At 37.4% G+C, this 27,781-nt stretch overlaps 1 protein-coding gene across 1 annotated transcript in view; it reads left to right on the top strand.

Annotated features, from left to right (window-relative positions):
* LOC123565532 (uncharacterized) overlaps positions 1–27,781 on the top strand; it is a 170,146-nt gene that overhangs the window by 50,214 nt on the left and 92,151 nt on the right. Inside the window, exons 18-28 of the mRNA XM_053550318.1 lie at positions 1,188–1,438; positions 3,357–3,571; positions 4,709–6,472; positions 7,215–7,356; positions 9,365–9,987; positions 11,198–11,359; positions 12,378–13,319; positions 13,810–14,004; positions 14,750–14,884; positions 17,633–17,899; positions 26,798–27,154. Coding sequence (XP_053406293.1) covers positions 1,188–1,438; positions 3,357–3,571; positions 4,709–6,472; positions 7,215–7,356; positions 9,365–9,987; positions 11,198–11,359; positions 12,378–13,319; positions 13,810–14,004; positions 14,750–14,884; positions 17,633–17,899; positions 26,798–27,154 — 5,053 coding nt within the window. The remainder of the gene's footprint in view (positions 1–1,187; positions 1,439–3,356; positions 3,572–4,708; positions 6,473–7,214; positions 7,357–9,364; positions 9,988–11,197; positions 11,360–12,377; positions 13,320–13,809; positions 14,005–14,749; positions 14,885–17,632; positions 17,900–26,797; positions 27,155–27,781) is intronic.

Here is a 27,781-nt window from a genome sequence, read left to right as displayed (position 1 = left end):
GGTCACAACTTGAGGTCAAAGGTCAACAGAGCTTTTTTCCTGTCCGGTCCATAACTCTGTCATCCATGAAGGGATTTTAATATTACTTGACACAAATGTACCTCATATAAAGACGATGTGCCGTGCACAACTTTCAGACCCAAGGTCACAAGTCTTGGCAGTTATGCTAACATGGCATGAACAGGGTCTGTTTCGTGTCCGGTCCATAACTCTGCCATCCATGAAGATATTTTAATATTACTTGGCGCAATGTTCCCCATGATGAGATAATGTGTCATGCGCAAAACCCTGACCCCTAGCTCAAAGGTCAAGGTCACAATTGAAGGTCAAAGGTCAATAGGTTTTTTTTCCTGTCCGGTCCAGAACTCTTACATCCATCAAGGGATTTTAATATTACTTGGCATAAATGTTCCCCATGATGAAATGACATGTCATGCGCAACACCCAGAACCCTAGCTTAAAGGTCAAGGTCACACTTGGAGATCAAAGGTTAATGGGACATTTTTCCTGTCCGGTGTATAACTTTGTCATGCAAAACAGGATTTGAATATTACTTGGCACAAATGTTCACCACTATGAGACAGAGTGTCATGCACAAGAACCTGGTCCCTAGGTCGAAGTTAAGGTCACACTCAGATGCCAAAGGTCAGATACAAGAATGACTTTGTCTGGAAAACTTCTTTATGCATGGAGGGATTTTGATGTAACTTGGCACAAATGTTCACCACCATGAGGCACTCTTGTTTTTTAGAGTTATTGCCCTTTGTTATTACTATAAATAGCTTATATTGTAACTTACATATTACAGGCCGTAGTTTTCTGTGGTACAACGCGCATGTTACATCCAATTTTTAGGTGTATTTTGACCTATCTCTACCTGGTAAAGAGTTTTGTGCGGACTTATATGGATTTTTTTTTTTTTTTTTTTTACTATAAATAACGTTACCTTTTTGATAATCGGCCAGATACGCTATATGAAAACAACTATAGGGGTTTATATATACAAATTTTAATCCAAGTGTTTTGTTATAACATACTGTATATATAGTACAATATTGTTTATACATCATTGACAGATATCAGTTCATTATGCTATACTGCAGTAGAGAAGATTAGGTGCCTTCCAGTAGGGGACTTTGTATTGGCAATACTTCATTCACTTTTTGGTTTGATTTTGATTATTTTAGGGCACTGCGACATGTTCGGCCTGTCCAGCTGGGTATGAATGTACAACCGATCCGGACAATCCAACAGCCTGTTCAAATGGCGAGTATAGTCTGTCGGGAGAAAGTGACTGTACGATTTGTCCCAAAGGTAGTATGTGCCCGTACACAACATCGAGCCCAATAGCTTGCTCTTCGGGTCAGACTACAGGTGGGAACACTGGACAAACTACATGTACAGATTGTACTGCAGGAAATGCATGTCCTGACCCAAGGTTTGTACATAGGTTTTAGTTTGACAATTCAAAATTTTTCAAATAGATAAACTGTTGCTGTCGCTATTTTGCCAGTGCTTGCATCTTGACACAAAAGTTTGCAATTAAGTAGGTTTTCTCTAAAACTGCTATGCCTTATTTTTACAAACTTCTCACATGTATTTCACATCATAACATGAAATCATGGAAAAGGGGTTACAAAACTATAGCTTATTTTTTGTCAAAATTGAGCCCATTTTTAGTGACAGTTTTAAATGTATGCATTTTTATGCCCCCGAAGGGAGGCATATTAGTTTTCAACTGTCCGTTCATTGTTCATTAGTTCGTTTGTTCGTTCGTTACAATGTTAACTTTTTGCATGAAGGCACTTTACTCGCGAACCACAGCACCCAGGACCTTCAAACTTTACATGCTAATAGTACTTATTGAGTACACGACCCCTATTGACTTTGGGGATACCAGGTCAAAGGTCAAGGTGCTGCGGGGGGCATTTGTCACCATTAGTGACAGCTCTTGTTGTTTGGAATTACTTGACCAAATGTTTTCAAATTCTCCACATGTTTTTAGTGTTATGGGATGAACTCACATATAAAGCAAGTTTCATAACTCTTACATTTTAATAAAATTATGCTCCTTTTTCAATTAATAAAAGTTTTGTAAAGCTTTTGTATGTAAGGTAGTATTAAATGGAAGGGCTTCGAATGGTTGAGCACACTGTCATGAAGAAACCCTTGTTTAGCAAACGATAATTCGATTAAAATCAGTTGTGAAGCAAGCATAAAGCCCATTTGAATCATGATAAAAATAAAATCATTGGATTGAATGAGGTAGTACAAGTGATCTGAGACAGGTTTGAACCAGCCAACGTATGGGAGACATATGTAACCCCTCATCCACTAAGTTGCCATTCCATTGCAAGCATTTTAGTACCTTGGAACTTCTTTTGCCGTTAAAGGGACATACAGGTAGAACTGTGGACGAGAAAGTAGTCATCCTTTTAATCATTGTAGAAATGATATTTCCCACATTCACAGTACTGACATGCTCCCACATAATCACAGTACTGACATGCTCCCACATTCACAGTACTGACATGATCCCACATTCACAGTACTGACATGCTCCCACTTTCACAGTACTGACATGATCCCACATTCACAGTACTGACATGCTCCCACATTCACAGTACTGACATGCTTAGAAAAATTATATCTTATAAATGTTGAAAATGTTGGACTATTGTCATGTTTTTGCTAATCTGACCTACATACAATAATTTAGGATGAAATCTGAAAATCACTTTAAATGTCATACATTACTTCCTTTTAAAAGTTACATACTTTACCACGGACAAAATAAGATCATTAAGAGTTTAAGGTCAGATTCAGGGGCCTACATGGCTGAGTGGCTAAGGATGCTGACTTCAAATCACTTGCCCCTCATTGATGTGGGTTCGAGCCTGACTTGGGGGCCTTGAATTCTTCATGTTAGGAAGCCATCCAGCTGGCTTATGGGTTGGGGGTTCTACCCGGGTGCCCACTCATAATGAAATAATGCACGGAGAGGCACCTGGAGTCTTCCTCCACCATCAAAGCTGGAAAGTCATCATATGACCTATAATTGTGTCAGTGCGGTGTTAAACCAGATAAAATGAAAATGATTCCGAATTAGATAATTTGTGACGTGTTTTCGTGTCGTCATATAGCAACCAACCGAACAAGATTTTATTTTATAAGCATCTTCTTTATGTTTCCTATAATTGATTGAGTAAATTAAACCAGATATCTGTTTCTTGAAAATTCCCTAGCTTGCCTTATTGTTTTAGGTATGACATATAACTCAAAACACAAATGTACAGGCCATGAATGTCATGATTTATCATTAATATAAACAACACAGTTAACCTTTCTATTTCTAGTCTTGCAGAACAAGCCTGTTCATCTGGGGAATATGCACTTGCCAAAGCAACAACGTGCACAACCTGTCCTGCAGGTTACGAATGTCCTACAACAACTGCGTCACCTGTACTGTGTGTTGCAGGGGAATATTCAACTGGCGGGCAGACGGCATGCTCGACATGTACTGCTGGTGCTTCCTGTACTTCCACTGGGGCAGTGTCAACATGCAGATCAGGTATAGTAACTATATTTGAGCCACACCATGAGAAAACCAACATAGTTCATTTTCGACCAGCATGGATCCAAACCAGACTGCGCATAGTCAGTATCCTTTCTGTTCGCTCATGGTTTCTCTAATTGCAATAGACTTTGATAGCTAACAGCATGGATCCTGACCAGACTGCACAGGTGTGCAAGCTGGTCTGGATCCATGCTGGTCGCAAATGCACTATGTTGTTTTTCTCATGGTGTGGCTCATTCTATGATTAATAGAATACTTCATGCTTCATTTTTAATTTTGAGAATGGCATTTTCTTTCTGTGATGATTTAATGGAAGACATTGTGCATAATGTCTGAAATCTTTTGTCCTCCACCTTCAAGTCATGTGTAAAAGTTGACATTTACTTGCAGAAAACAGGTTGGTACTGTTACAAGACCCAGGAACACTCTGTCTGCCTCTGAAATGCTGTTGAAAAAAGGGTGTAAACTTAAAACAATACTAAAAGGTTGCAATGAGATCTAAATTGTGTTGGAATGACTTAAAGTCTGACAGCACAAACATAAATTTAATCATGGTTTTAAGTACTATAAGCCAGTCAACATGTTTTGTTTGTGCTGGGTTTAACGCCATTTTTCAACAGTATTTCAGTCATGTAATGGCTGGCAGTTAACCTAACTAGTGTTCCTGGATTCTGTACAAGTACAAACCTGTTCTCCGCAAGTAACTGCCAACTTCCCCACATGAATTATCAGAGGTGGAGGACTAATGATTGCAGACACAATGTCGTTTATCAAAAAGTCACGGAGAACATACGCCCGCCCGAGGATCGAACATGTACTTTAAAACTTGTCATGTCCTTATAAACTAATTAATTTATTTTTATTTAATCGTCGAAATTTTCAATTCACATGTTCATTTCCTGTGTAATAGCCATCCTGGCCAAAACTGGAATAAACAAAAGAAGGACAATATATGCTTGTGGAGTTGGAAGTTATCGAAGGGTCATGTAAGCTATGTAAATGTTATTTCTGATTGGTACATTTAATCTGATACAAGAATGTTAAAAAAATAAATAGCCCAAAAAAAACAACTGCATTTCTTCATTTATCTGTGCATAGCTGTTCAATAATTTTGATATTTATTTTTTCAAGGCTACTACGCAGCCGCAGGAACAGGAACATGTACTAGATGCCCGGCAGGACAGTACTGTGCAAATCCCGCCAACAGCCCCGTTGATTGTGATCCAGGACAGTATTCATACATGGGTTCCACAGCGTGTACAGATTGTGAAGCAGGGTGGGAATGTCCAAATAAAGATGGTACAGACAGAACGCCCTGTTTAGCTGGTTATTATGCAGTAGGCAAGGCAACAGCTTGTACCCAGTGTTCTGCCGGAACGGCATGCCCGGATGTTAATCATGCAACTATTATTACATGTATTGCTGGGGAATACGCTGTTGCAGGTAGTACTGCTTGTACAGAGTGTCCACCGGGGTATGAATGTCTGTCAACAACCGCAAGTACAGAAACTGAATGTGCCGAGGGTTTTTACAGTGAGGGTGGACGTGATGCATGTGTTGAATGTCCAGCTGGGTACGAATGTCCGACTATCTATGACGACACTGTAATTCAATGCGAACGGGGATTTTATTCTGAGGCAGGAGCCAAATACTGTACCGAGTGTGAAGCTGGAAAAGAATGCCTCAATAATAATGTTCAAGGCTCAAATTGTGCCACTGGCTACTACAGCTTAGGAGGACTAATAGCTTGCAAGCAATGTCCAGCAGGTTACTCTTGTGCTACTGCCGATGTAGATCCTGTTATATGCCCAGAGGGTCATTGGAGTGCAGCTGGTGCAACAACATGTTCAGTATGTGTTGCTGGGTATGCCTGTCCAGAGGGCAGTACCCAACAGGATCCACCAAGTGCTAAATGTTCCATGGGATACTATTGCATTGATGGGTTGACTGAGACTCCGTGTCCAGCTGGTAAATATGGTGATGATTTGGGATATGATGCTGAAGCAGATTGTAAGGACTGTATACAAGGATTTTATTGTAAAGAAGGAACAGCAGGCCAGCCAACCAATGATCTCCTTTGTCACAAGGGATATTTTTGTCCAATTGGAACCGATACTTACAAGTCAAATCCATGTACTGCAGGTACGTACAATAACGCACTTGGTGCAACAAGTAACACAGCTTGTTTACAATGTCCAGAAGGAAGACACTGTCCAGAAGGAACAGACAATCCAGATTTCGATGCCTATAAATGTCCGAAAGGTTCTTACTGTCCAGTTGGGTCTGGAGCACCAACTGCTTGTCCAACAGGAAAATACACCGAGGCTGAAAATTCTGTGGCAGAAAGTGACTGCAAGAGCTGTCCTACAGGCTTCTATTGTCCGTCTGGTACAGCTTCACCACTGGCTTGTCCGGCAGGCACGTACAATCCTGATATCGAGAAGGGCAATCTGACGGACTGTCAAGATTGTTTAGCTGGCGTCGCTTGCACCAAAACAGGACTTTCTGAGCCAGATTCACCCTGTTCCCCAGGCTACTACTGTCCGGGTGCAAATTATGCCTACAACCAGGCGGAATATGCTTGTCCAGCTGGAACATATACAGACTTCACAAATCTTACACATGTGGAGCAATGTCAAGACTGTCCACAAAAATTTGCTTGTACCGGAGGTACAGGAGGCCAGCAGAAGGCACCGGAAGCTTGCGGTCAAGGATATTACTGTCCAACAGGAACAGGTTCACCGACACAGCACCCTTGTCCGGCTGGAACATATGCTAACTTGACAAACCTCTACCAGGTGGAACAATGTACAACATGTCCGAGAGGGTACTACTGTTTAGAGGGGTCTTCTTCACCGACAGGGCTGTGTGCTGCTGGTCATTACTGTCCGGATGGTAAGAAATTCAATACGACTTTTTCCATTTTTGAAAAAAAAGGCTTTCTCTTAGAAAAAAAAATTACAGGGAAAAAAATATTTTTAAGCCTTTTAAATCTGAGTTATAAGATATGTCTTAAAAAGTTGAAAAATTTTACTACCATCTTTGAAGAACTGTAGATTGATATATAACTACAGTCAAACCCGCTTTATACGAACTCATCCAGACCTAAGAAATATGTTCGTATATATAGAAGGACTCGGACGGGGAATTTGGACTTTGTTCGTTTAATCCGAAAATTCGTATCAAGCGAGTTCGTATTAAGTGGACTCGACTGTATATCTAGACCTTGCAAAAGAGAGTTGAAATTCACAAAGCCCTATTACTGATTTCACAGATCAAACTAGACCTGTTGCCTACTTACATAGAAACTATGGGATAAAATCTGAAAAGTAGATCTCTCAGAAGATCCGAGAACAAAGCAAACTGTGAAAATTGCAGTCTCAGTTTCACTGAGTCTGTTTATGAGCAGTAAGGGAAAATACAACACTGCCCATGTCCGCTAGCACCAGCTTTAGCAGTATTCAGTCTTCAGATCTAATGAGTTGAAATCAATGATCCCGAAAGACCAGAAAATATAACATAGCTTTTATAAAGACTACTGCACCAGAAATTGTTCCATTTAGCAATGAAAATATGCTAATGTACTTAATTTTTTGTATCGTTAAATAGTTTATGATATATTGTATATATTTTACAGGTACTAGATACGACACAGAGTTCCCGTGTCATGCAGGATCGTACAGCGATGTTACAGGAAATACAGCTTGGGAACAGTGCAAAGATTGTACTACAGGACACTACTGTCCACAGGGCTCTGTAACCCCTACTGATTGTCCAGCGTAAGTTACTATTAATTCATCAATATTTGTTGAGACTGCCTTCTGTGCATTTCATGTAACCTCAATCCACAAAATTTAACTCAAATAAAAATTTCCATTTTTAGTATACTGTGAAATCATTTTAGTTTTCAGGCATTCAGTTTCATGGTTTGGGCCAAAATAGTCATTTTGTGGGAGATAACGTATTTCGATTTCAACTTTTACTGATAAAAAAGAAGGAATTTTGTCTTCACATATTGGGATTTTATTTCTCTTACAGATTAGTGCAGTCTGATCATGATCTGCAGTGTTCGCCATTCAGTCAGTATTTTTTTGGTATGCACCCCTTTTAACAATTAATGATACTGTCCAAATTGAAAGACGGGCAAGTTCATTATAGCAATTTAGCAGGGTAATGGTTCAACAGTATTCTGCTTGTAAAATTCACAAATACATGTCACTATATAATAAATTTTGCGTAAATAAAATTTCTTGCCCATGAAATTGAATGATTTCGCTGTATGATGTAAAGAGAGTCTGCAACCATGTCTACAAAATTGTGACTTATTACCGGTAGTACTGTCTCGGACTTCGAAGTTCTGAAAAATGAATTTAGTATAATTTCTTTCATGATGCTTATATATACTATGTGAGCTCTGTTCAGTCAAAGTTTCATGAAAAGTTGCAGTTATTTAAGGTGGTGGACAGACAATGACAATCCATATTTTCTGTTTGATTGTGCATTCTCCATGTGTGATTTTTGAGTCGGCTAAAGGCTGAAAGCCTTTTGACGAGTCCTTGCTATCCAGCGATTCTCTAAATGGACCAAATAATACAGTGAAGGGATTTAGTTCCATTAGATTTCTCAAACTTCAAACAGTTCACTGCATGAATGAAGTTAAGTTGTGTCAATTCCCTTTGCTATGATCAATATACGATGTAATCTGTCATATTTATGACTTGTAATTGTGCAATACTCGAATGTAACTCATTAAGCATAAATGTGCATTTTAAGAATTGCGCAGGCTTACAAAGCTTGGGTAACATCCAGCGAAAGACAAAAAATAGTTCCACAGGGCTCCAGATAAGATGCGTATTAGCGTAAATTACGTATAGAAATAATGCAAATACGCATGTCTAATAATTTCTAAGCGTATAAAAACGTATATAAAATTACAGAAACGCACACAATACTTTTTTAAAAACAAAATCTGAATCGTCTGGATGCGTTAGGTAACATAGCAGATCAGCCTTAATTCTCCCACATTGAACGTAAACACGCATCGTATGATTTCTATAAATTTTGCGTGGGTTGAATTTTGCAGTCAGTAAACGGATAAATTATTGGAAGAAGAAGCTCTTACTGGTTTGTTTAGTTACTACTGATATTAAAAATGATTTTAATTCTTATTTTTCGAGAAATAAACAAATCGGCGAAACATTAAATTGTATTTTCTTGTAGTTTTTGAAATCGAAAGTAGATCGTCTATGTTTGGCTGCTTTCACGAAACGAAACAACTTTTTTATGAAAAGATTTAAATAAGAGGTAATTTAACCGTAAACTTCAATGTCAGATACTGCCAATTGCTGCTAAATGTCTTCGTATCATCACAATTTGTAAAATATATTGTTCAAACTGGAGAAAAGTGTAATCGTATCCGGATATAATATTTTGGGTAAATATCGAGCTGTGTTATGAAATTTTAAGAAAAAAACTAAAAACAAACTGCAGAAGGATGGTGAAATAGCATACGAGAATACTCTATCTAATAGAACATGCAATTTTTGTGTTCCTTTGCTGGTACATAATTTTTGCTTGTGGGTGTATTGAGATTTTCATTTGTATTTTGACTTCCCCTTCTTATTTTGACGGATACTCTTTAATCTTTTTTATTTTACAAAAAGTCAGAAACTGTCTAAAACAGAGAAACTGGCAATTTCCGTAGCTCTGTGCTACCTGTACTAATTACAAATTCTAGAAAGCAAAATAGTTTATCATGTTTGATATTTCTTCTTCTGTATAATGCAGAGGTACATTCCGAGCAACGACAAAGGGAGAGAACTTGACAAGCTGTGATGACTGCACGGCTGGTTATTATTGCCCAACCGCTGCAATGACAGATCCGTTAGTGTGCGAGAAGGGTAACTATTCTGACACAGGGGCAACAGCATGTACCACTTGTGATCCCGGTAGATATTGTAACTCAAATGCAACTTCCGAGACTTACATGAACTCTGATCTCATCTGCCCTGCTGGAACGGAATGTCCCGGTGGAATGTCATACCAGCCAGATTTAGTCTCAGATCCCTGTCGTCAAGGTTACTACTGCCCAAGAGGTGATGTCAATCCATTCCCTGTACCCTGTCCCATTGGGACATTTAATGGCAAATATGGATTACAGCAGGTGTCAGAATGCGAGTCATGTACTGCAGGATATTATTGCGATGTGGAAGGCTTAACAGCAGTAGCCGGTGAATGTCCAGGTGGTTATTATTGTCCAAGAGGAACTGGAGACAAGTACACTTTCCCGTGCTCAATTGGATTTTACCGTAATGGATCGGCAAAAGAATCTTTCTCCGATTGTGCTGAATGTATTGCTGGATTTTACTGTGATGAAGAAGGTCTTGCCATACCTAAGGATTGTCCCAGAGGTATATTGATATATTTGTTATACAGTGAAACCCGAGTCCCGCACTACTGAAAATCCCTCCAAACTGATCAAATATTACAGTCCAGAAATTTTTCCTAACATTTAGTTCCCTAATTTGCTGTACATTTTATACCACTAAACTAGTAATTTGGGTTTGAATTATGACCAACAGTGACATCCTGACTGCTGTTCAGTGCTTGCTGATTAACATACTAAAATAGGTACCGGTGTAAGTTATATTGACCTAGATTGCCTGCTAGGGAAGTTTGCTCAGCTGAAAAGTAGTTCCAAGACTTCCATCAAGTACCCCCATTAGCCTTAAGCTTGCTGGTAGCAAGGGATTCTGCCTTTGTGACCAGTGCAGAACAAGATCATGTACCTGCTGATCATGCTATGCACTTTTCCTTATTCAGTCGGTAAATTTTCAGTGAAAACCCTTTCAGATAATAAATGGTACTGCCCAAATTGAATGATAGATCAATCCATTTTAAAAATTTGGTAGGGTAGAGGTTAAATAGGAATTTTTGGTACAGTTACCATTGGCCTTCTCCCTTACATACAGCCCCTGACTCAGACCAATCCATTTTCTATACCAGAAGGTTCAAGTATAGGTGTTGTGACAATTTAGCATTTATCTGAAGTTGAGAACATGGTTTTCTTATTGGCAAACATAATTATGTCATTGAATACAAATTTGCAATGTTGAGACAAAACTTATCACCAATTTAGGACAGGACATGATAGCTTAATGGAACTAAAGTTGAATCTGCATTTGCTGCCATCTGTATTAAGCAGGGACTTGCCCCCAGCAGCCAGTCAGCCACTCCAAATTGACCTTTTTTTCTAATTTTCAACTTTTCTTAAGTTGACCCCTTACTAGGTAAATTTACGCTATTGACTTTTAGCCAGTTGGTGGCAAACGATTCTGCCTTTGCGACCAGTGCCCACCAAGATCAGCCTGTACATCTGTGCAGTCTGATTATGGTCTGCACTGTTCGCTATTCAGCCAGTAAATTTTCAGAAAGCACCCCTTCAGAATGATTAATGGTACTACCCAAACAGAATGATGGACAGTCCATGATAGAAATTTAGCAGGCTATAGATTAATAGATAAAAGGGAAGAGAAAATAGTGACCTTTTTAAGGAGATATAGTAAGCCTAATGAAATGAAAACTTGGCATGTACTTACCTGCTATCCTTTAATTTTACAGGCTATTTCTGTGTAACTGGTAGTACATCCTATGTACCATGTCCACTCGGTCACTATGGCAACACAACAAATCTCCGACGTGACACAGATTGTACACCTTGCCCCGGAGGATACTACTGTGATGGTATCGGGTTGACAACTCCGACAGATGTTTGCGATGCCGGTATGCCAGTTTGTAGGAATTTCATTAATAAAAAAATAGATATTGAAAGGATTTCAACATCAGTTTTCATTTAAATATGTTTATTCTAACACTTTTGCACTATTGTTTTATCAGAGATATGATGAAACAGTTAAAATGAATTTGCATAATATTAAAGCGACTAGCCCACACATTGTGGTGTGAGATTTTTACAAACTTTTCCTAAATCCATCTTTTTGTCGCGTTTGATGTTATCACAATGTATTTTTTTATTGAATTGTGTTGAATATCTTGTTTTACTGATAAATGTGAAATGAAAACATTTTTCTCCAATTTCTGATAAGGGTTTTCCAGTTTGTAAAAAAAAAAGGATTCAGTTAAGCAAGCACTTTGCAAACATCAGAGAGAAGATTGCTTACGGGATCACCATCTGTCCGGACTTGCCCACCCATCAGCTTGGTGTTCTATATTAATTTGTTTTGCCTTTAAATGATGATATCTGGCTTTATATGCTATTGGTCTTTCTAAGGTGTTCTATTGCTTTGAAATTCTGTCTGACTAAAGCAAGGTATTTGTATGCAGTTTTTGCTTTCTACCTATGTGATGACTGTGTCTTAAAAATACTCTTGCTTCTCTGTCTTTATTTATCAATGTTTACAAAAGTAAATTTATGAATGGTTTAATAAAAGGTCAGAAGAAAGTGCAAAAACTCAAATGTTCCCATTATTCTGTTAACAAGAAACTTATTGACCATCAAGGTTCATGTAGATAGATGAAACTGTGGCAGCATTTAACATTTATGGATATATATATATATTTTTAAATCACAAATCACAGTGTGTGGGTTAGTCGCCTTAAAGGACACTGCGTGGAAGAAATTTTACACTTGAAAATTTGAATGAGTGCATTTCCACTTGGTGACAGTAGTAAGCGGTAATGTATGTAGTAAATGGCTTCGTGATGTATGCTATGTAAATATCAAACATAATTATAAATATAGTTACCTCAAATCTCATGTCGGCTAATCCTTTTCTTACAGGATTTTATTGTATTGAGAAAGCTTACACATCTGCTCCACCGGATGGTTTAACTGGAGGTTTGTGCCCGGCTGGTGGCTACTGTCCAGCTGGTTCCGCTACTCCCACGCCTTGTGAAGTTGGTTATTATAGCAATTACGCTGGTGCAAAAACCAAGTATGACTGCATACCTTGTGACCCTGGTTACTTCTGTGCCGGTTCAAGCAGTGTGAATGCAACACAGGAATGCTCAGCTGGTTACTATTGTACAGGGGGAGCAGGTGTCCCAACTCAGCATGACACTCAGCCTGGATATTACACAGAAGCAGGAGCTTACAAACAAGAACCATGTCCTCCTGGTTATTATCAACCTGCTGGACTCTCGGAAAGCTGCCTGGACTGTCCACAAGGATACTACTGCAGCGGTATTGCTAACACTAATAGAACTATTTGCCCTCAAGGTTACTATTGTCCTCTGAATAGTGAAGAACCAACCCCATGCCCACCAGGAACGTACCAGGTTGACGAGGGAGAATATGATGAAGCATTGCATTGTGACTCTTGTACTGTTGGCTGGGCTTGTGAAACTGATGGTTTGGTAGCACCAAATGTCCTATGTGATCCAGGACATTACTGTTCAAATGGTTCAAACACGCGGGCTCCGATCAGTGAAACATTTGGAGATTTATGTCCACCAGGTTATTACTGTCCAGAAGGAACTTCAGTATATCAACATTTTCCGTGTCCAAACGGAACCTATTCTAACTATTCAGGAAACAGCCATGAAGACAACTGTACTTTGTGTGATGGAGGTCTTGTCTGCAGTGGAGGTGGGCTGACGGCACCAAATGGTGTATGTGCAGCAGGTTGGTACTGTACGCAAGGAGCATACACTAATAAACCTGCTGATGGTGGCACTACTGGTGAAGTTTGTACAATCGGTCACTACTGTCCTGAAGGAACAGGTAATAGAGTTTGAATATTTGTCACGTAAAGTTTGATGTTATTATATTGAATTTAGTCTGCATAATTGTGTTTTAAAAATGCTGGCATTTTTTTTTTTGCTTTATTGTTCATTTCTGCTGGAGAATGCTAAGGTCATAAGAAAGTGGACCCATAATAACTGTCGGCGAAATTACATATTTTCTTTTCACATTTTATGTATTTTCTGTTTGTGTTTTTTTTCCAAAAAAGTCATGTGCATGTTAAGCATGATTGCCAGATTGCTTCACAAATGTAATGCAATCAATAGGAAACTGCAGGATGATTACCTCGCCACAACTTAAAACTTTATTTACTTCAATTTGGACTTAGGTCCAAAAGATTATTTTTCTGTGTTAAGTGGTAGTTTACTATTTCATTTAAGTCAAACTATTAAGCAAAAAAGAAAAGTATTAGCAATGCATCTAAGGTCAGTGTGTAGACATAGTTATACTTTTTATTTTACTATTGTAGCTGCTCCTTTGGCCTGTGCGGCAGGATCTTATATGAACGTAACAAATATGGCCGCCTGTTTTGATTGTCCGCCTGGATTCTTCTGTTATGGTGATGAAAATGTTCACAAGTGTGATCGCGGCCATTACTGCCCAGGAAATACATCGTGGGCAGGTCAGGATAAGTGTCCAATAGGAACGTACAATCCAGACAAAGGTCAGTGTAATATATGTAATGAGTAAATAATAATTATGTATGTCATACAGTTTCGGACATATGTCTGTCTCGCACATTATGACTAATGAGACGCGGTGAGGAAGCCATTGATCTGACCTATTGAAGGTCAGTGGTTCTACCCAGTCGCCCATACATACCTGAAATAATGCTCAGAGGGACACCTGGAATTTTCCAAAAAAAAATGTAGAAAGTGACTATGTGACCAGAAATGTTAAATCCAACAATAAAAAAATCATTAGAGTAATGATAATTTTGTAATCATAATGCTATAATACATGTCACCTGTAAATTGACTTCAACTGCATAATTTTAGACAATATAGGGAGGTAGGATAAAACTGATACATTCAGATGTGTACCATAGACCAGGTAATACAATCAATTATTGATTTTTTGCAAGTAATGCAACTAGCAAATTCAAAATATTTGTGAATATTGGTATGCGTTGTGTCTGTGTCGTAGAGCAAAAATAAAATTTACATTGTAAATTCTCCGACACCTGAAAATGAGGATGCTAACCAAGAAATTTGTGAAATATAGCTTATATGTAAAATACCCAATCTATAGAATTTTAAGGTGATGTCTAATCTACATATTAAATATGCTTGTGAAAATCATTAGCAGATCCCTGCCTTTGTGCTTGAAAGGTAGTTATTCTTCTGCAATTGTAAGTCCTGTCTCAGAGATTGCTGTTTCCTTAAACTGTCACACAAAATTGGTTACAGGAATGGATGATGTTAGTGACTGTCGACAGTGTTTGGGCGGATACTACTGTGACACACTAGGAGCTATAGATTTTGACTTTACCAAAAATAACACAGGAACTGGTATATGTGATGCTGGCTACTATTGTAAATCAGGTATGTTTAAGAAATAATAAATATGTGCCTATATTTTATCAGTTAATAAAATATGGGCAGGAGCTCGGATGCGTAATAATTAAATCACGAGTGCGTAGCACAATTGATTTAATATTCGCATCCGAACGACTGCCCATATTTTATTAACTGATAAAATTATTGGAACATATTTATTATTTCAATTATAACCACGCAAATTCATCGCATTTTACAGCACTACATTTTAGCGCGATATGTCATTCAGCTGGCCGTATGCTATTATAAAAACCTCCCCATGAATAGAAAGCGTTGCATCAATCGGAATTTTCCGATATTCAGTAAATTTTAATTAAAGTATTAAGTAGTTATTGCCGTGAAAATGTTATTTTCAATAACATCTAAGGTCGGATATAGAAATCAGAGGTAAATACTTAATTCAAAGTTTATATATGCAGTTTCTAAAAATAGTACACGTCACCTACATAGTGGCACTGAAACATACACGCCAGAACATTGCGGCGGCATATAAACACGTAAACACTTTAGTCTGGAAGATTGGAACATGACATGAATTATGATTTATTTACTGTCAAAGTAGAATCTAGTTGACATTTGTGGTGCCTACTACGCAGAAATTGTAAACTACACACACGTTCAGACATAGATGCACTGGTGTTGAAATTGAAACTTACCGGGCTGAAACATTTCCTTACGGTAACAATATAAACAAATAAGTTCATCAGTTAGAAATTGTTTGTTTCAGAAAATTTGATGTACTTTTTATTACTACTAGCACTGAAAAAGTCAAATATTTAGTTGGTATTATACTGTAATATAACGGATCGAAGCAGAGTAGAATATTACAGTCATGTTACAATCGTAGGGCGGAATGGAAGAGCTATATTTTATCGTAGATTCATGTATAGGCGATTTCGCTATATGTTTATATAGCAACTGCTACGGATCGTGTTAGAATATCTATGTAATAGAAAGAGCATTGAAACTCGAGGGTAAACGATTTGTACAAGGGGGCGTAGCCCCCGAGTATAAATCGTTTACCCGAGAGTTTTAATGTTCTTTCTGTTTTGTATCATAGCCATCCATATATGGTAGTTATAGGCGTTCCACATTGCCATATACAGCAGTTCAGTGAGTACTTAAAATCCTTGCTTTACAAATGTGTAAAGCCCAGGTAAAATAAACCAATGCTAGAGGAGCAGAAAATCAATAAGTCTACTGTTCCAGACACTATGGCATACTTTTCTTTCCAACAGTGCAGTAACTAGCGTGCAGTTATTAAATACCTGCACACTTTTAGTTACCGCACCCTGTACTAAAGAGTATACGAATTACCTGCACCAAATATGTTAAGAAAAAACACCGAGCTATGATACAAGTAATAGAAAGAGCATTGAAACTCCAGGGTAAACGATTTGTACGAGGGGGCGTAGCCCCCGAGTATAAATCGTTTACCCGAGAGTTTTAATGTTCTTTCTCTTTTGTATCATAGCCATCAATATATGGTAGTTGTAGGCGGTCTACATTGCCATATACAGCAGTTCAGTGAGTACTTAAAATCCTTGCTTTACAAATGTGTAAAGCCCAGGTAAAATAAACCAATGTGAGAGCAGAAAATCAATAAAATACTCCTTGCTGTCTACTGTTCCAGACATGCTGACATACTTCACTATCTACCAGTGCGGTAACTAGTGTGCGGGTATTAAATACCTGCACACTTTTAGTTACCACACCTTGTACTCAGTGTATATGAATTATCTGCACCAAATTTGTTAAGAAAAAACACCGAGCTATGATACAATAATATATTGGTTAGTATTGTTCCTCTTTAATGAGTGCTACATGTTTAAAGTTTAGTGCTGTATTGCTATGAGTTTCAGTCCCAGAAGGCCATTGAATAATATAACACGTAATCATCTTAAGTAGAGTTTTGGTAAAACAGTTGATTGCATCAATTTGTACATTATCTGGTAAATTATTTTTTATTATGCTGCCAAAGGCGAGCATGCGTGCATGAGTCCATGCGTCTGTGCATCCGGTAAATTCTTGTCCGGGCTGTAACTCTTCCATCCATAAAGGAATTTTGAAATAACTTGGCATACATGTTCACCATAATGAGACCACATGTCATGCGCAAGACCCCTAGCTCCAAGGTCAAGGTCACACTTAGAGGTCAAAGGTTAACATGGTCTGTTTCGTGTCTGGTCCATATCTCTGTCATCCATGAAGGGATTTTGAAATAACTTGGCATTAATGTTAACCATAATGAGATGACATGTCTTGCGCAAGACCCAGACCCCTAGCTGCAAGGTCAAGGTCACATTTACAAGTCAAAAGTTAAGAGGTCAAGGTCACAGAGGTCAAAGGTTAACATGGTCTGTTTCGTGTCTGGTCCATAACTCTGCCATCTATGAAGGGATTTTGAAACAACTTGGCATAAATGTTAACCATAATGAGATGACATGTCTTGCGCAAGACCCAGACCCCTAGCTCCAAGGACAAGGTCACACTTAGAAGTCAAAGGTGTTTCTTGTCTGGTCCATAACTCTATCATTTATCAAGGGATTTGAAAATAATTTGACATAAATGTTAACCATTTTGAGAAGATGTGTCACACTTATGACCAAGGCCTCTTAGGTCAAGGTCACAAAATGATATGTGATTTTTTGCACATACAACTGTGCCATTCTTGGGCCTACTTCGGGGGCATTTGTCACCAATAGTGACTGCTCTTGTTCAAATTTGTTTTAGGTGTAAGCATCGCCACTCCAACACCGGGAACAACAACTGGTGACGGTGGTCCATGTCCAGCTGGATTCTATTGCCCAATGCAGACTGAAGATCCTATACCTTGTCCAAATACAACTTATCGTGATATAACACTCGGACAGGCAGAATCTGACTGCTTCACCTGCACATTAGGAAACTATTGTGGCTCGACCAATCTGACAGCTCCCTCAGGACCCTGTGACCCCGGATTTTATTGTCTCAATGGCAACGCTGCTCCAAATCCAACAGGTAAATACAATCTTTTCCATGATTAACCTTTCTTGTCACAAACATTAATTTAGAGAATTTTAAGATGTTGAAAACCATTGAATTTAATTTTATCTATTCTGAGTGATTTGATCGAGTTTTATTTGGGGTTTAAAGACACGAGGTTTTCCTGTATTTTGAAGTAACTGAAGTTTAGATTTTTACTTTTTTTTAGCTCACCTGTCACATAGTGACAATGTGAGCTTTTGTGATCACCCTTCGTCCGTCGTCAGTCCGTCGGTGCGTCCGTGCGTGCGTCCGTCAACAATTTCTTGTCATTTATGATTTTATTTTAACCAAACTTGCACACAACTTGTATCACCATAAGATCTCGGTTCCTTTCTTGAACTGGCCAGATCCCATTATGGGTTCCAGAGTTATGTCCCCTGAAAGGGCCAAAATTAGCTATTTTGACCTTGTCTGCACAATAGCAGCTTTATTTATAATTTGATTTTTACCAAACTGCCACACAACTTGTATCACCATAAGATCTTGGTTCCTTTCTTGAACTGGCCAGATTCCAATATGGGTTCCAGAGTTATGGCCCCTGAAAGGGCAAGAATTAGCTATTTTGACCTTGTCTGCACAATAGCAGCTTCATTTATGATTTTATTTTAACCAAACTTGCACACAACTTGTATCACCATAAGATCTCGGTTCCTTTCTTGAACTGGCCAGATCCCATTATGGGTTCCAGAGTTATGTCCCCTGAAAGGGCCAAAATTAGCTATTTTGACCTTGTCTGCACAATAGCAGCTTTATTTATAATTTGATTTTTACCAAACTGCCACACAACTTGTATCACCATAAGATCTTGGTTCCTTTCTTGAACTGGCCAGATTCCAATATGGGTTCCAGAGTTATGGCCCCTGAAAGGGCAAGAATTAGCTATTTTGACCTTGTCTGCACAATAGCAGCTTCATTTATGATTTGAATTTAATCAAACTTGCACAAAACTTGTGTCACTATAAGATCTCGGTTCCTTTTTTAAACCGGCCAGTTCCCTTAATGGGTTCCAGAGTTACGGCCCCTGAAAGGGCCAAAATCAGCTATTTTGACCTTGTCTGCACAATAGCAGCTTCATTTATGATTTGATTTTAACCAAACTTGCACACAACTTGTATTACCACAAGATCTTGGTTCCTTTCTTGAACTGGCCAGATTCCATCATGGGTTCCAGAGTTATGGCCCCTTAAAGGTCCAGAATTGGCTATTTTGGCTTTTGCAGCCATATAGATACTTCATTTATGGTTTTATTTGATACAAACTTCCAAAATATCTTCAACAACAATAAATCTTGGATTCCATGACAAATCAGATCCAATCGTAGGTTCCAGAGTTATTTTATATCTGATTACCTCCCCTGATAGTAATCAAAATGGATTTATATCAGTAAGTACTTATAGGACTTATTTGAAATTTCATTATTGTCATTTGCTGGACTGAGCCAATCAGGGTAGATAATTATGGACTGATTTTATCTCAAATTACCTCCCTTTATTTCAAATTAAAATGTGTATATGTCTAATAATGTGAACTCATTACTTCCCCAAGAGAGATTGAACTCAGGGCACATTACCAGTTGACTGTTTCTCCGAAAACCAAACCATATGACTTTTGTTTTGGGTCCCTTGTGGGCTGAAATTAAAAAAAAAAAAAATGGGTATATCTCCGTAACTAATGAAGATACTGATCTGAAATTTCATTTATGTCAACAGATTTATTTGGCAGATCCTTCTTTTGTTCACTTACAATAGTTGTTTTTTTCAATTACTTCCCTTTTAGGTTACTATAAATAGCTTATTTTTAGTAACTTTTTTATTATTGGCTGTAGGGAAAAACCGAGACCACTTTTCTGTGGTACAACATGGATGGTACCTCCAATTTTTAGGTGTATTTTGACATATCTGTACCTTGTAAAAATTTTGTTTTCTTTTTGGTTAAATTTCTTCCCTTTGTTGTTCCTGTCCTTTGGACTTAGATATTTTTTCAGAGGACCTTCTTGTCCTCAAGTGCAATGATAACAGGTGAGCGATATAGGGCCATCATGGCCCTCTTGTTGCAGTTTAACCTTAAAGATTTATGAATTGTCTAATGTGCGTAGTATGATGTCATTAAGTGTGAATACAGTTGAACCTGCCTTAATGGTCACCTGTTTTAAGCAGCCACTTGCCTTAAGTCGCCAGTCATTTTGTTCTTATTTTAACTTGTCTTAACAACTTTGTGTGGTTATATTTCTGATCCTTTTGGATCATGGAGTCCATTCAGTAAAATGTGTAATAGATCTCTGCTTAAGCCGGTGCTACTGGGGATTCAGAGGTGTTGCACATTTCATTCACTCCATGAACAGACTAAAGCAATCCGAGTCTGCTATTATTCTGCTTGGTTGCATCTTTTGCTTCCAAAGGATCTTTTAACTGTTTTTATTAAGATTTTATATTAAGTAACTACCTGTCTTGAGCTTTTAAATTTTCACTGCCTTGGCTGGCTTCTTAAAGAGAATTCCTATAATTTTTTTCCTTTCATTATAATAAGATTTTTTTCAAATTCACATGTATGATAGGAAAATTTGTGCTGAAAACAATGAACAAATAAAACCAATGCGTCAACATGCTTGTTCTTGTGAAAAATAGTTTTGAACACACCCACTGTTGCTGAAACTGCTAGCGATTTTTTAACATTTTCATAATTTTCTGCTTTTTTTAGCTCACCTGAGCCAAAGGCTCATGGTGAGCTTTTTTGATCGCTCAATGTCCTTCATGCGTCGTGTGTCCGTCAACATTTTCTAAAAAAATCTTCTTGAAAACCACTGGGCAGAATAACACCAAACTTCACAGGAACGATCCTTGGGTGGCCCCCTTTCAAAATTGTTCAAAGAATTGAATTCCCTGCAGAACTCTGGTTGCCATGGCAACCGAAAGGAAAAACTTTAAAAATCTTCTTGTCCAAAACTGCAAGGCGTAGAGCCTTGACATTTGGTATGTGACATTATCTAATGGTCCTCTATGAAAACTCTTCAAACTGTACCCCTGGGCCCCACTCCAGGGGGTCCCAGGTTTTACATAAACTTGTATAGGAAAAAACTTTGAAAATCTTCTTGTCTGAAACCGCAAGACCTAGGCATTTGATATTTTGTATGAAGCATTGCCTTGTGGTCCTCTACCAAGATTGTTAAAATTATGCCCCTGGGATGAAAAGAGTCCCGACCTCGGGGGATCCCAAGTTTTACATAGACTTGTATAGAAAAACATTTAAAACTCTTTTGTCTGAAAGTTCAAGTCCTAGGCCTTTGATATTTGGTATGTAGCATTGCCTAGTGGATCTCTTAACAAGATTGTTCAAATTATGACCCTGGGGTGAAAAGAGGCCCCGCCCTGGGGTTCATTTGTTATATGAGTTATATAGGAATAAATACTTTAAAAATTATCAGATCATATTTCCTAGACTAATTATAATTACCTGCTGACCCCAAGCAATTAGGAGTCACATGGCTGTGACCTTGACCTACAGACCTACTTTCTTGTTTTTTTAAGATACAGCCATGAAATTCGGATGACATGTACAGTTTTGCACACCAATCTTAAAACTGACTTTCAGTGACCATGAATGTTACCTACTGACCTACTTTATAATATTTTAGCATCAGTTTGCCATTTGAAACATGTGGCTCAGGTGAGCGATTAAGGGTCGTCATGACCCTCTTGTTATAAATAACAACCAAAATATGCATCAAGACAGCACAATAATATTTATTCTTTTTACAGATGTTATTATGTACTTTTTAGCTCAACTATTCGAAGAATAAATAGAGCTATCCTACACACCACGGCGTCGGGTCGGCGTCACACCCTGGTTAAGTTTTTCGTACCAGTCCACATTTTGTCAAAGTCTTTTGAGATAAAGCTTTGAAACTTTCAACACTTGTTTACCATCACCATGTCCAGTTATAGGCAAGAGTACATAACTCTGTCAAGCATTTTGACTGAATTATGGCCCCTTTTGACTTAGAAATCTTGGTTAAGTTTTTCGTACCAGTTCATATTTTGACAAAGTCTTTTGAGATAAAGCTTTGAAACTTTCAACACTTGTTAACCATCACCATGTCCAGTTGTAGGCAAGAGTACAAAAACTCCATCAAGCATTTTGGTTGAATTATTGCCCTTTTTGAATTAGAAATCTTGGTTAAGTTTTTCGTACCAGTCTACATTTTGTCAAAGTCTTTTGAGATAAAGCTTTGAAACTTTCAACACTTGTTTACCATCACCATGTCCAGTTATAGGCAAGAGTACATAACTCTGTCAAGCATTTTGGTTGAATTATGGCCCCTTTTGACTTAGAAATCTTGGTTAAGTTTTTTGTATTTTATGTAGTTTATATTTTGTGTAAAGTGTTTGACATATGGCTTTGAAACTTTTATATCTTGTTCAGTATTATAGTCTCTATCAATAAGCAAGAGTACATAACTCTGTCATCTTTTTTGGCTGAATTATGGCCCTTTTTGAACTTGGAAATTGGTTCTGTTTTCATATATGTCCATGTTTTGTCAAGACTATTTGACATATGGCTTTTAAACTTTAAACACTTGTTTATCATTATGATTTGCATCTGTAGGCAAGAGTACATAACTCTGACAACTATTTTGGCTGAATTATGGCCCTTTTTGGACTTTGAAATTTTTGTCAAAGCTATTTGAACTGTGGCTTTGAAACTTTTAACACTAGTATATCAACATGATTTCCATCTGTAGGCAAGTGTACATAACTCTGTCAACTATTTTGACTGAATTATGACCCTTTTTGGACTTGGAAATTAGTTAAATTTTTCATACAAGTCCATATTTTGCCTAACATATAACTTAACATATTTGCCATCATGATCACATATTGCCATTTAGTGCAAGACTAATCGAAAGCCACAAATACAGGAACATATTTTGTTTAATCCATTTTTTTCTTTTGTCTGAAAATCTATGGAAATATTTTGACCCCACTCTTCAATCAGTTCTTCAAATAGTCGAGCGCGCTGTCATCCGACAGCTCTTGTTTGATATCATAGTCATATTTGTAATACTACATCATTACAATAATGGGTACAAATGAATAAAAAATCTTGTTTCTTATTCACTTGTATAGATAATTGTATTGTGAACATAAAAATTGCCAAAATGATATGAGTCACCAGGCTAAATTTTAAGTTAAGACCTCATGAATACAGCATCTGTTCCTACCAAAAATGGCATGAACCTGACCAAACTGATTATATCTGCCAGATTGGTTTAAAAAACTGTTAAAAAATTCTTTATCCTTTTGGTAATTGAATATTAAATGACCTGAAATGAGATTTTGTCTTATCAATACAAAGTTAATTGCCAGGGCAAGTTGCACTGATACATGTCAGGCATGATACATGACAATACAATCATAAACCAGTATTACCATTTGATTGCTGATAAAACTTACTGAAATATGTTATTTTATTCAAGATTCCTTATATTTAAGATGGTCTATCACATGTTTCAACAAATGTTGACTTCACTTCAATTTTCCATAGATAGAGTCGGCTGCGCAGTAAGATGCGCATAAAAAAGCTATAGGAATTCCCTTTAATGCAGGTTTGATAATATATAAATGACTTATTTCCTGATGAGATATTTTTAATTTGACTCAAAATATTTCAACAGAAGTTCTGATCACATTACAGTTTTGAAAAGAAACTTTGTTTTGACTTAACATCCATTTATTGATGAAAATCAGAAACTTTAAGGTTTGTAAAGTATTTTGCCAGAATAATTTTTAGTAATCTTAAATGGGAATGTGGAAATAAATGTATGATTATGTAGGTAGTCATTTGGATTGCAGTGGCTAGAGTATATGGCCTTAATACTATGAAATCAGTTAATTTCCTGGGCACAAAAATTCGTGGTTTTGTCCAAAATGGCTATTTCATGGGGATATGAATTCATGGATTTTAAATTTTAAACATAAAATGAATGGGATTTTTTTTTGTTTATTGGGATAGACTGAACCACGAAATCATGAAAATAAGTCCTCCATGAAAATTACTGGTTTCACAGTATTCTGAATTCGAATATGCTGAAATGTTTAATTGAAGAGACAATGGTCTTCTACAGTGGTCATAGATTGAAGTGTTGACTAACATACATTTTATTTGCTCAGCAAATAGTGTGACTCTTTAAGTTTGGCATCTTCCTTCACATTTATGAAAGGTTTGCTAGAGGCCTCTGCGGCCGTGTGGTTAATATTACTGGCTTCCAATCACTTGCCCCTTTCCAATGTGGGTTTGAAACCTTTCTTAGGATGAAGAAGCCACACAGCTGGCATCCACAGGGTCTGTGGTTCTACCAAGGTGCCTTCCTGAGCCAGAAATAATGCTTGGAGGTGTACAAGGGGTTGTCCTCCCTGTGCCAGAAATAATGCTCGGAGGTGTACAAGGGGTTGTCATCCCTGTGCCAGAAATAATGCTCGGAGGTGTACAAGGGGTTGTCCTCCCTGTGCCAGAAATAATGCTCGGAGGTGTACAAGGGGTTGTCCTCCCTGTGCCAGAAATAATGCTTGGAGGTGTAAAAGGGGTTGTCCTCCCTGAGCCAGAAATAATGCTCGGAGGTGTACAAGGGGTTGTCCTCCATCGTAAAATGCTGGAAAAGGTCATCATATGACTTAAATTGCATTTGAGTAACTCTAGACCAAATCCCCCAAAAGTTACAAATTATGGGTATTGAAAAGAGCTTGTAACACATGCTTAGAGCCTGACTGGTTGACCAGCTTAATAAGTAGAGCAGACATCTTCCAACAAGGAGGTTATAGGTAGGCACATTTTCAAATGCTGGGCAAGGTATTTGTTCACAGTGATGAATGACTTAAGATCATTAACCTGTAATGACACAGGGCAGTTTCCCTACAGTTACATATTCATGTTAACCAGGTCAATTTTCTTCAGTTGTAAATATAGTTCAGTGCATAAAAGATTTTCTGTAAAAACTGAAGAACGCCAAAATTTCATACAAATAATACGCTATTTGCTGATTAATATTACAGGTCTAATCCTTAAGACAGTTAAGACAATTAGTTCCCCACATCTGCATCATTTTAGGAAGTTGTCAATAATTTTCAGAGAACAGGCTAGTACCACTAAAGAATCTGGGATAGCTGGTTACTAAGGTTAATTGACTGCCAGATATTATGTAAAATACTATTTAAGGAAATTGTTTTCATAAAAAGAAAGAAAAAAGTTACAGATGTGTTCCTTTCCTAGTGCTGCCAGGGTTCTATATAAGGCATACCATTAGATGTAAATACAGCTGTAACCAACAATAGCAAAATTTGGAGGGAACTATTCATTTTTCCATAGATCTGCATATTAACAGTCTTGGATTTACTGTCAGATAAATAAGGCGTTACTGTATTTTTGCATGCGATCTTCCATGCTTGCCATACATACATAGCATAACTGTCTTTTATAAGTACATAGTGAACAAAACATATATAACAAGGAGATACCAAATGTTTGCAGGAACAGTTTCAGCTAATAGCTCTGATACAGGTTTGAGGAATTATATGAGCCGCACCATGAGAAAACCAACATAGTGGCTTTGCGACCAGCATGGATCCAGGCCAGCCTGCACATCCTGGTCAGGATCCATGCTGTTTACTTTCAAAGCCTATTGCAATTAGAGAAATCGTTAGCGAACAGCATGGATCATGACCAGACTGCAAAGCTGCTATGTTGGTTTTCTCATGGTGGGGCTCAGATGTTGTTTGAAAAATGCTTTTTATATATACATAGTGATTGTAATTGTTTGAAAAGTACATACCAAATGCTTTATATATATTGTTCTATATTTAATGTAAGATTTAAGCCTTGACCTTGAAATGAAGGTCGTAACAACACATTCTGTGAAATCATTAATATTCATACAATATCGATATTTTATGAATTTTGTGTTTAGATCATGAAGTTCTGTGCCAACAGACAAAAACATTTCCCATTGATTTCAGTGTAACAGAAATCTACAAATTCATTTCACTCAAAATTTATTAAATAAACTTTTTTACCAAAACAATGACATGTTATTCCAATGAAATTGAATGGTTTCACAGTGTAGATAAAATCTATGTTAAATTAGTAGAAATGCTTTCACATCCATGTAAAAAAAAGCTTGAACAATATTTCAAAGGGCTGAGCAAAATTTTGGAGGTAATCAAGTGATCCAAACATAATGAAATTAAAATGAAACTGCCTAGGGATGACACAAATTGCTTGGGTGATCCTGTTTCTTAGAGCCATTTCTATTCTAGCAGTGTTTCACTGTATTATTAAAGAATTTCAAACATTTAGTAACAATTTCTAGCTTTATGTACTTTCGTCTGAAGACCAGTCTTAAAATGCAGGCTTTTTACTGGTGGATATTGATAGTGCACAGAAACAGCCAATTATATGCTTGAGATTTAAGACTGGTCTTAAAAGTTAGTGTTAGGACTGTGCCATACCTTAGAGAGTTATAGTGTAATCAATTATTGTGAGCCAATAGTTGCTGCAGTCCTTACTTTGAGAAAACAAACATAGATTACTAATATTTTATCCGTAGTTATATTCAGACATTTTAAAGTCTTATAGTACAGTAAAGTTGTGCATCTAGCCTTTTCCAATACTCTTAAAGGTTATTAATGGTGCTTAAACAATTCTTTTTCATATCATTTCTTAAACTTTCTGGTTGTAAAAGTACACATTTTGCTTGAGAATTTCAGTTTTGAGAATGCTTACAAGATGTTATTGAAAGTTTAGGTATAGATACTTAAAAAGCACAAAGAATTTAAAACAGAGATCCAAAATAAATGTGTTTTTTTTTTTCTCTGTCTGTAGGAGCCGATTCATCAGTAGGTGGTCCATGCCCCATCAGCCATTACTGTCCATCTGGAACTTCGTCACCATGGCCATGTGAGGCAGGAACATACAACAACCTCACACAGCAGGCATCATGTTTCACGTGCCCAGCCGGATATTATTGCCCAGACAATACAACAACATATGAGGATTTCCCGTGCCCTGATGGTCATTATTGTCCGGATGGTACGAACAGCAGCACACAATATCCATGTCCACTTGGAACCTATAGAGCAGACACAATGGGAACACAAGTTTCAGACTGTCTTCCATGTCCTTGTGGAAAATACTGCGATAATATTGGACTCAATACACCCTCCGGCGACTGTTCTGCAGGTAATATGAATAGATGCTGTTAAAGATAACAAAGTTTTGCTTGGATATATAGCTTCATTCATTAATTTTCTGTTTGCAGATTTAGTGCAGAAGGCGTTATTTTTTTCTGTAAATAAAGAGATTAAAATGACAGTATGAGTATGCATACATCATGTACTATTACATTATTAATAAAGTTATTTCGTATTGGCCTTGTTACTTGTCCAGATGTGGTTGTATTGGCCTAAAGGCCAGAGATTGAGAGCTAATATGACTCTCAAAGGCCAAATTATGAGGCCAGTATGAAATTACTTGATACCTGGTATTTTTGTTATTCAGCATTTTCCATTTGTTTAATATTCAAAAGTCGAAATCTTCCAATTCATATTCCAATAAAATAGTTGTTTATATCCAAACCACAAATTTTCATGCCCGTGAAATGAAATGGTTCCACAATACTTTGTTTGAAATTTTTTTATTTATTTATTTATTTGGGTTTTATGGCGCACCAACACAGTATAGGTTATATGGCGCCAAACAGGACTACAAATTTTGGTTTCACATCTCATTTACATCAAAATAGAAAAAACATGAGGTATGGAATCAAAATTTGCATATTGTTTGAAAAAAAAAAAAGCAATTGTTTAA

This window comes from Mercenaria mercenaria, chromosome 8 (assembly GCF_021730395.1).
Source record: "Mercenaria mercenaria strain notata chromosome 8, MADL_Memer_1, whole genome shotgun sequence".
In the NCBI taxonomy this organism is placed as follows: domain Eukaryota; kingdom Metazoa; phylum Mollusca; class Bivalvia; order Venerida; family Veneridae; genus Mercenaria; species Mercenaria mercenaria.
Note: the sequence above shows the minus strand (reverse complement) of the source record. Positions and strands in the feature narration are given on the sequence as shown.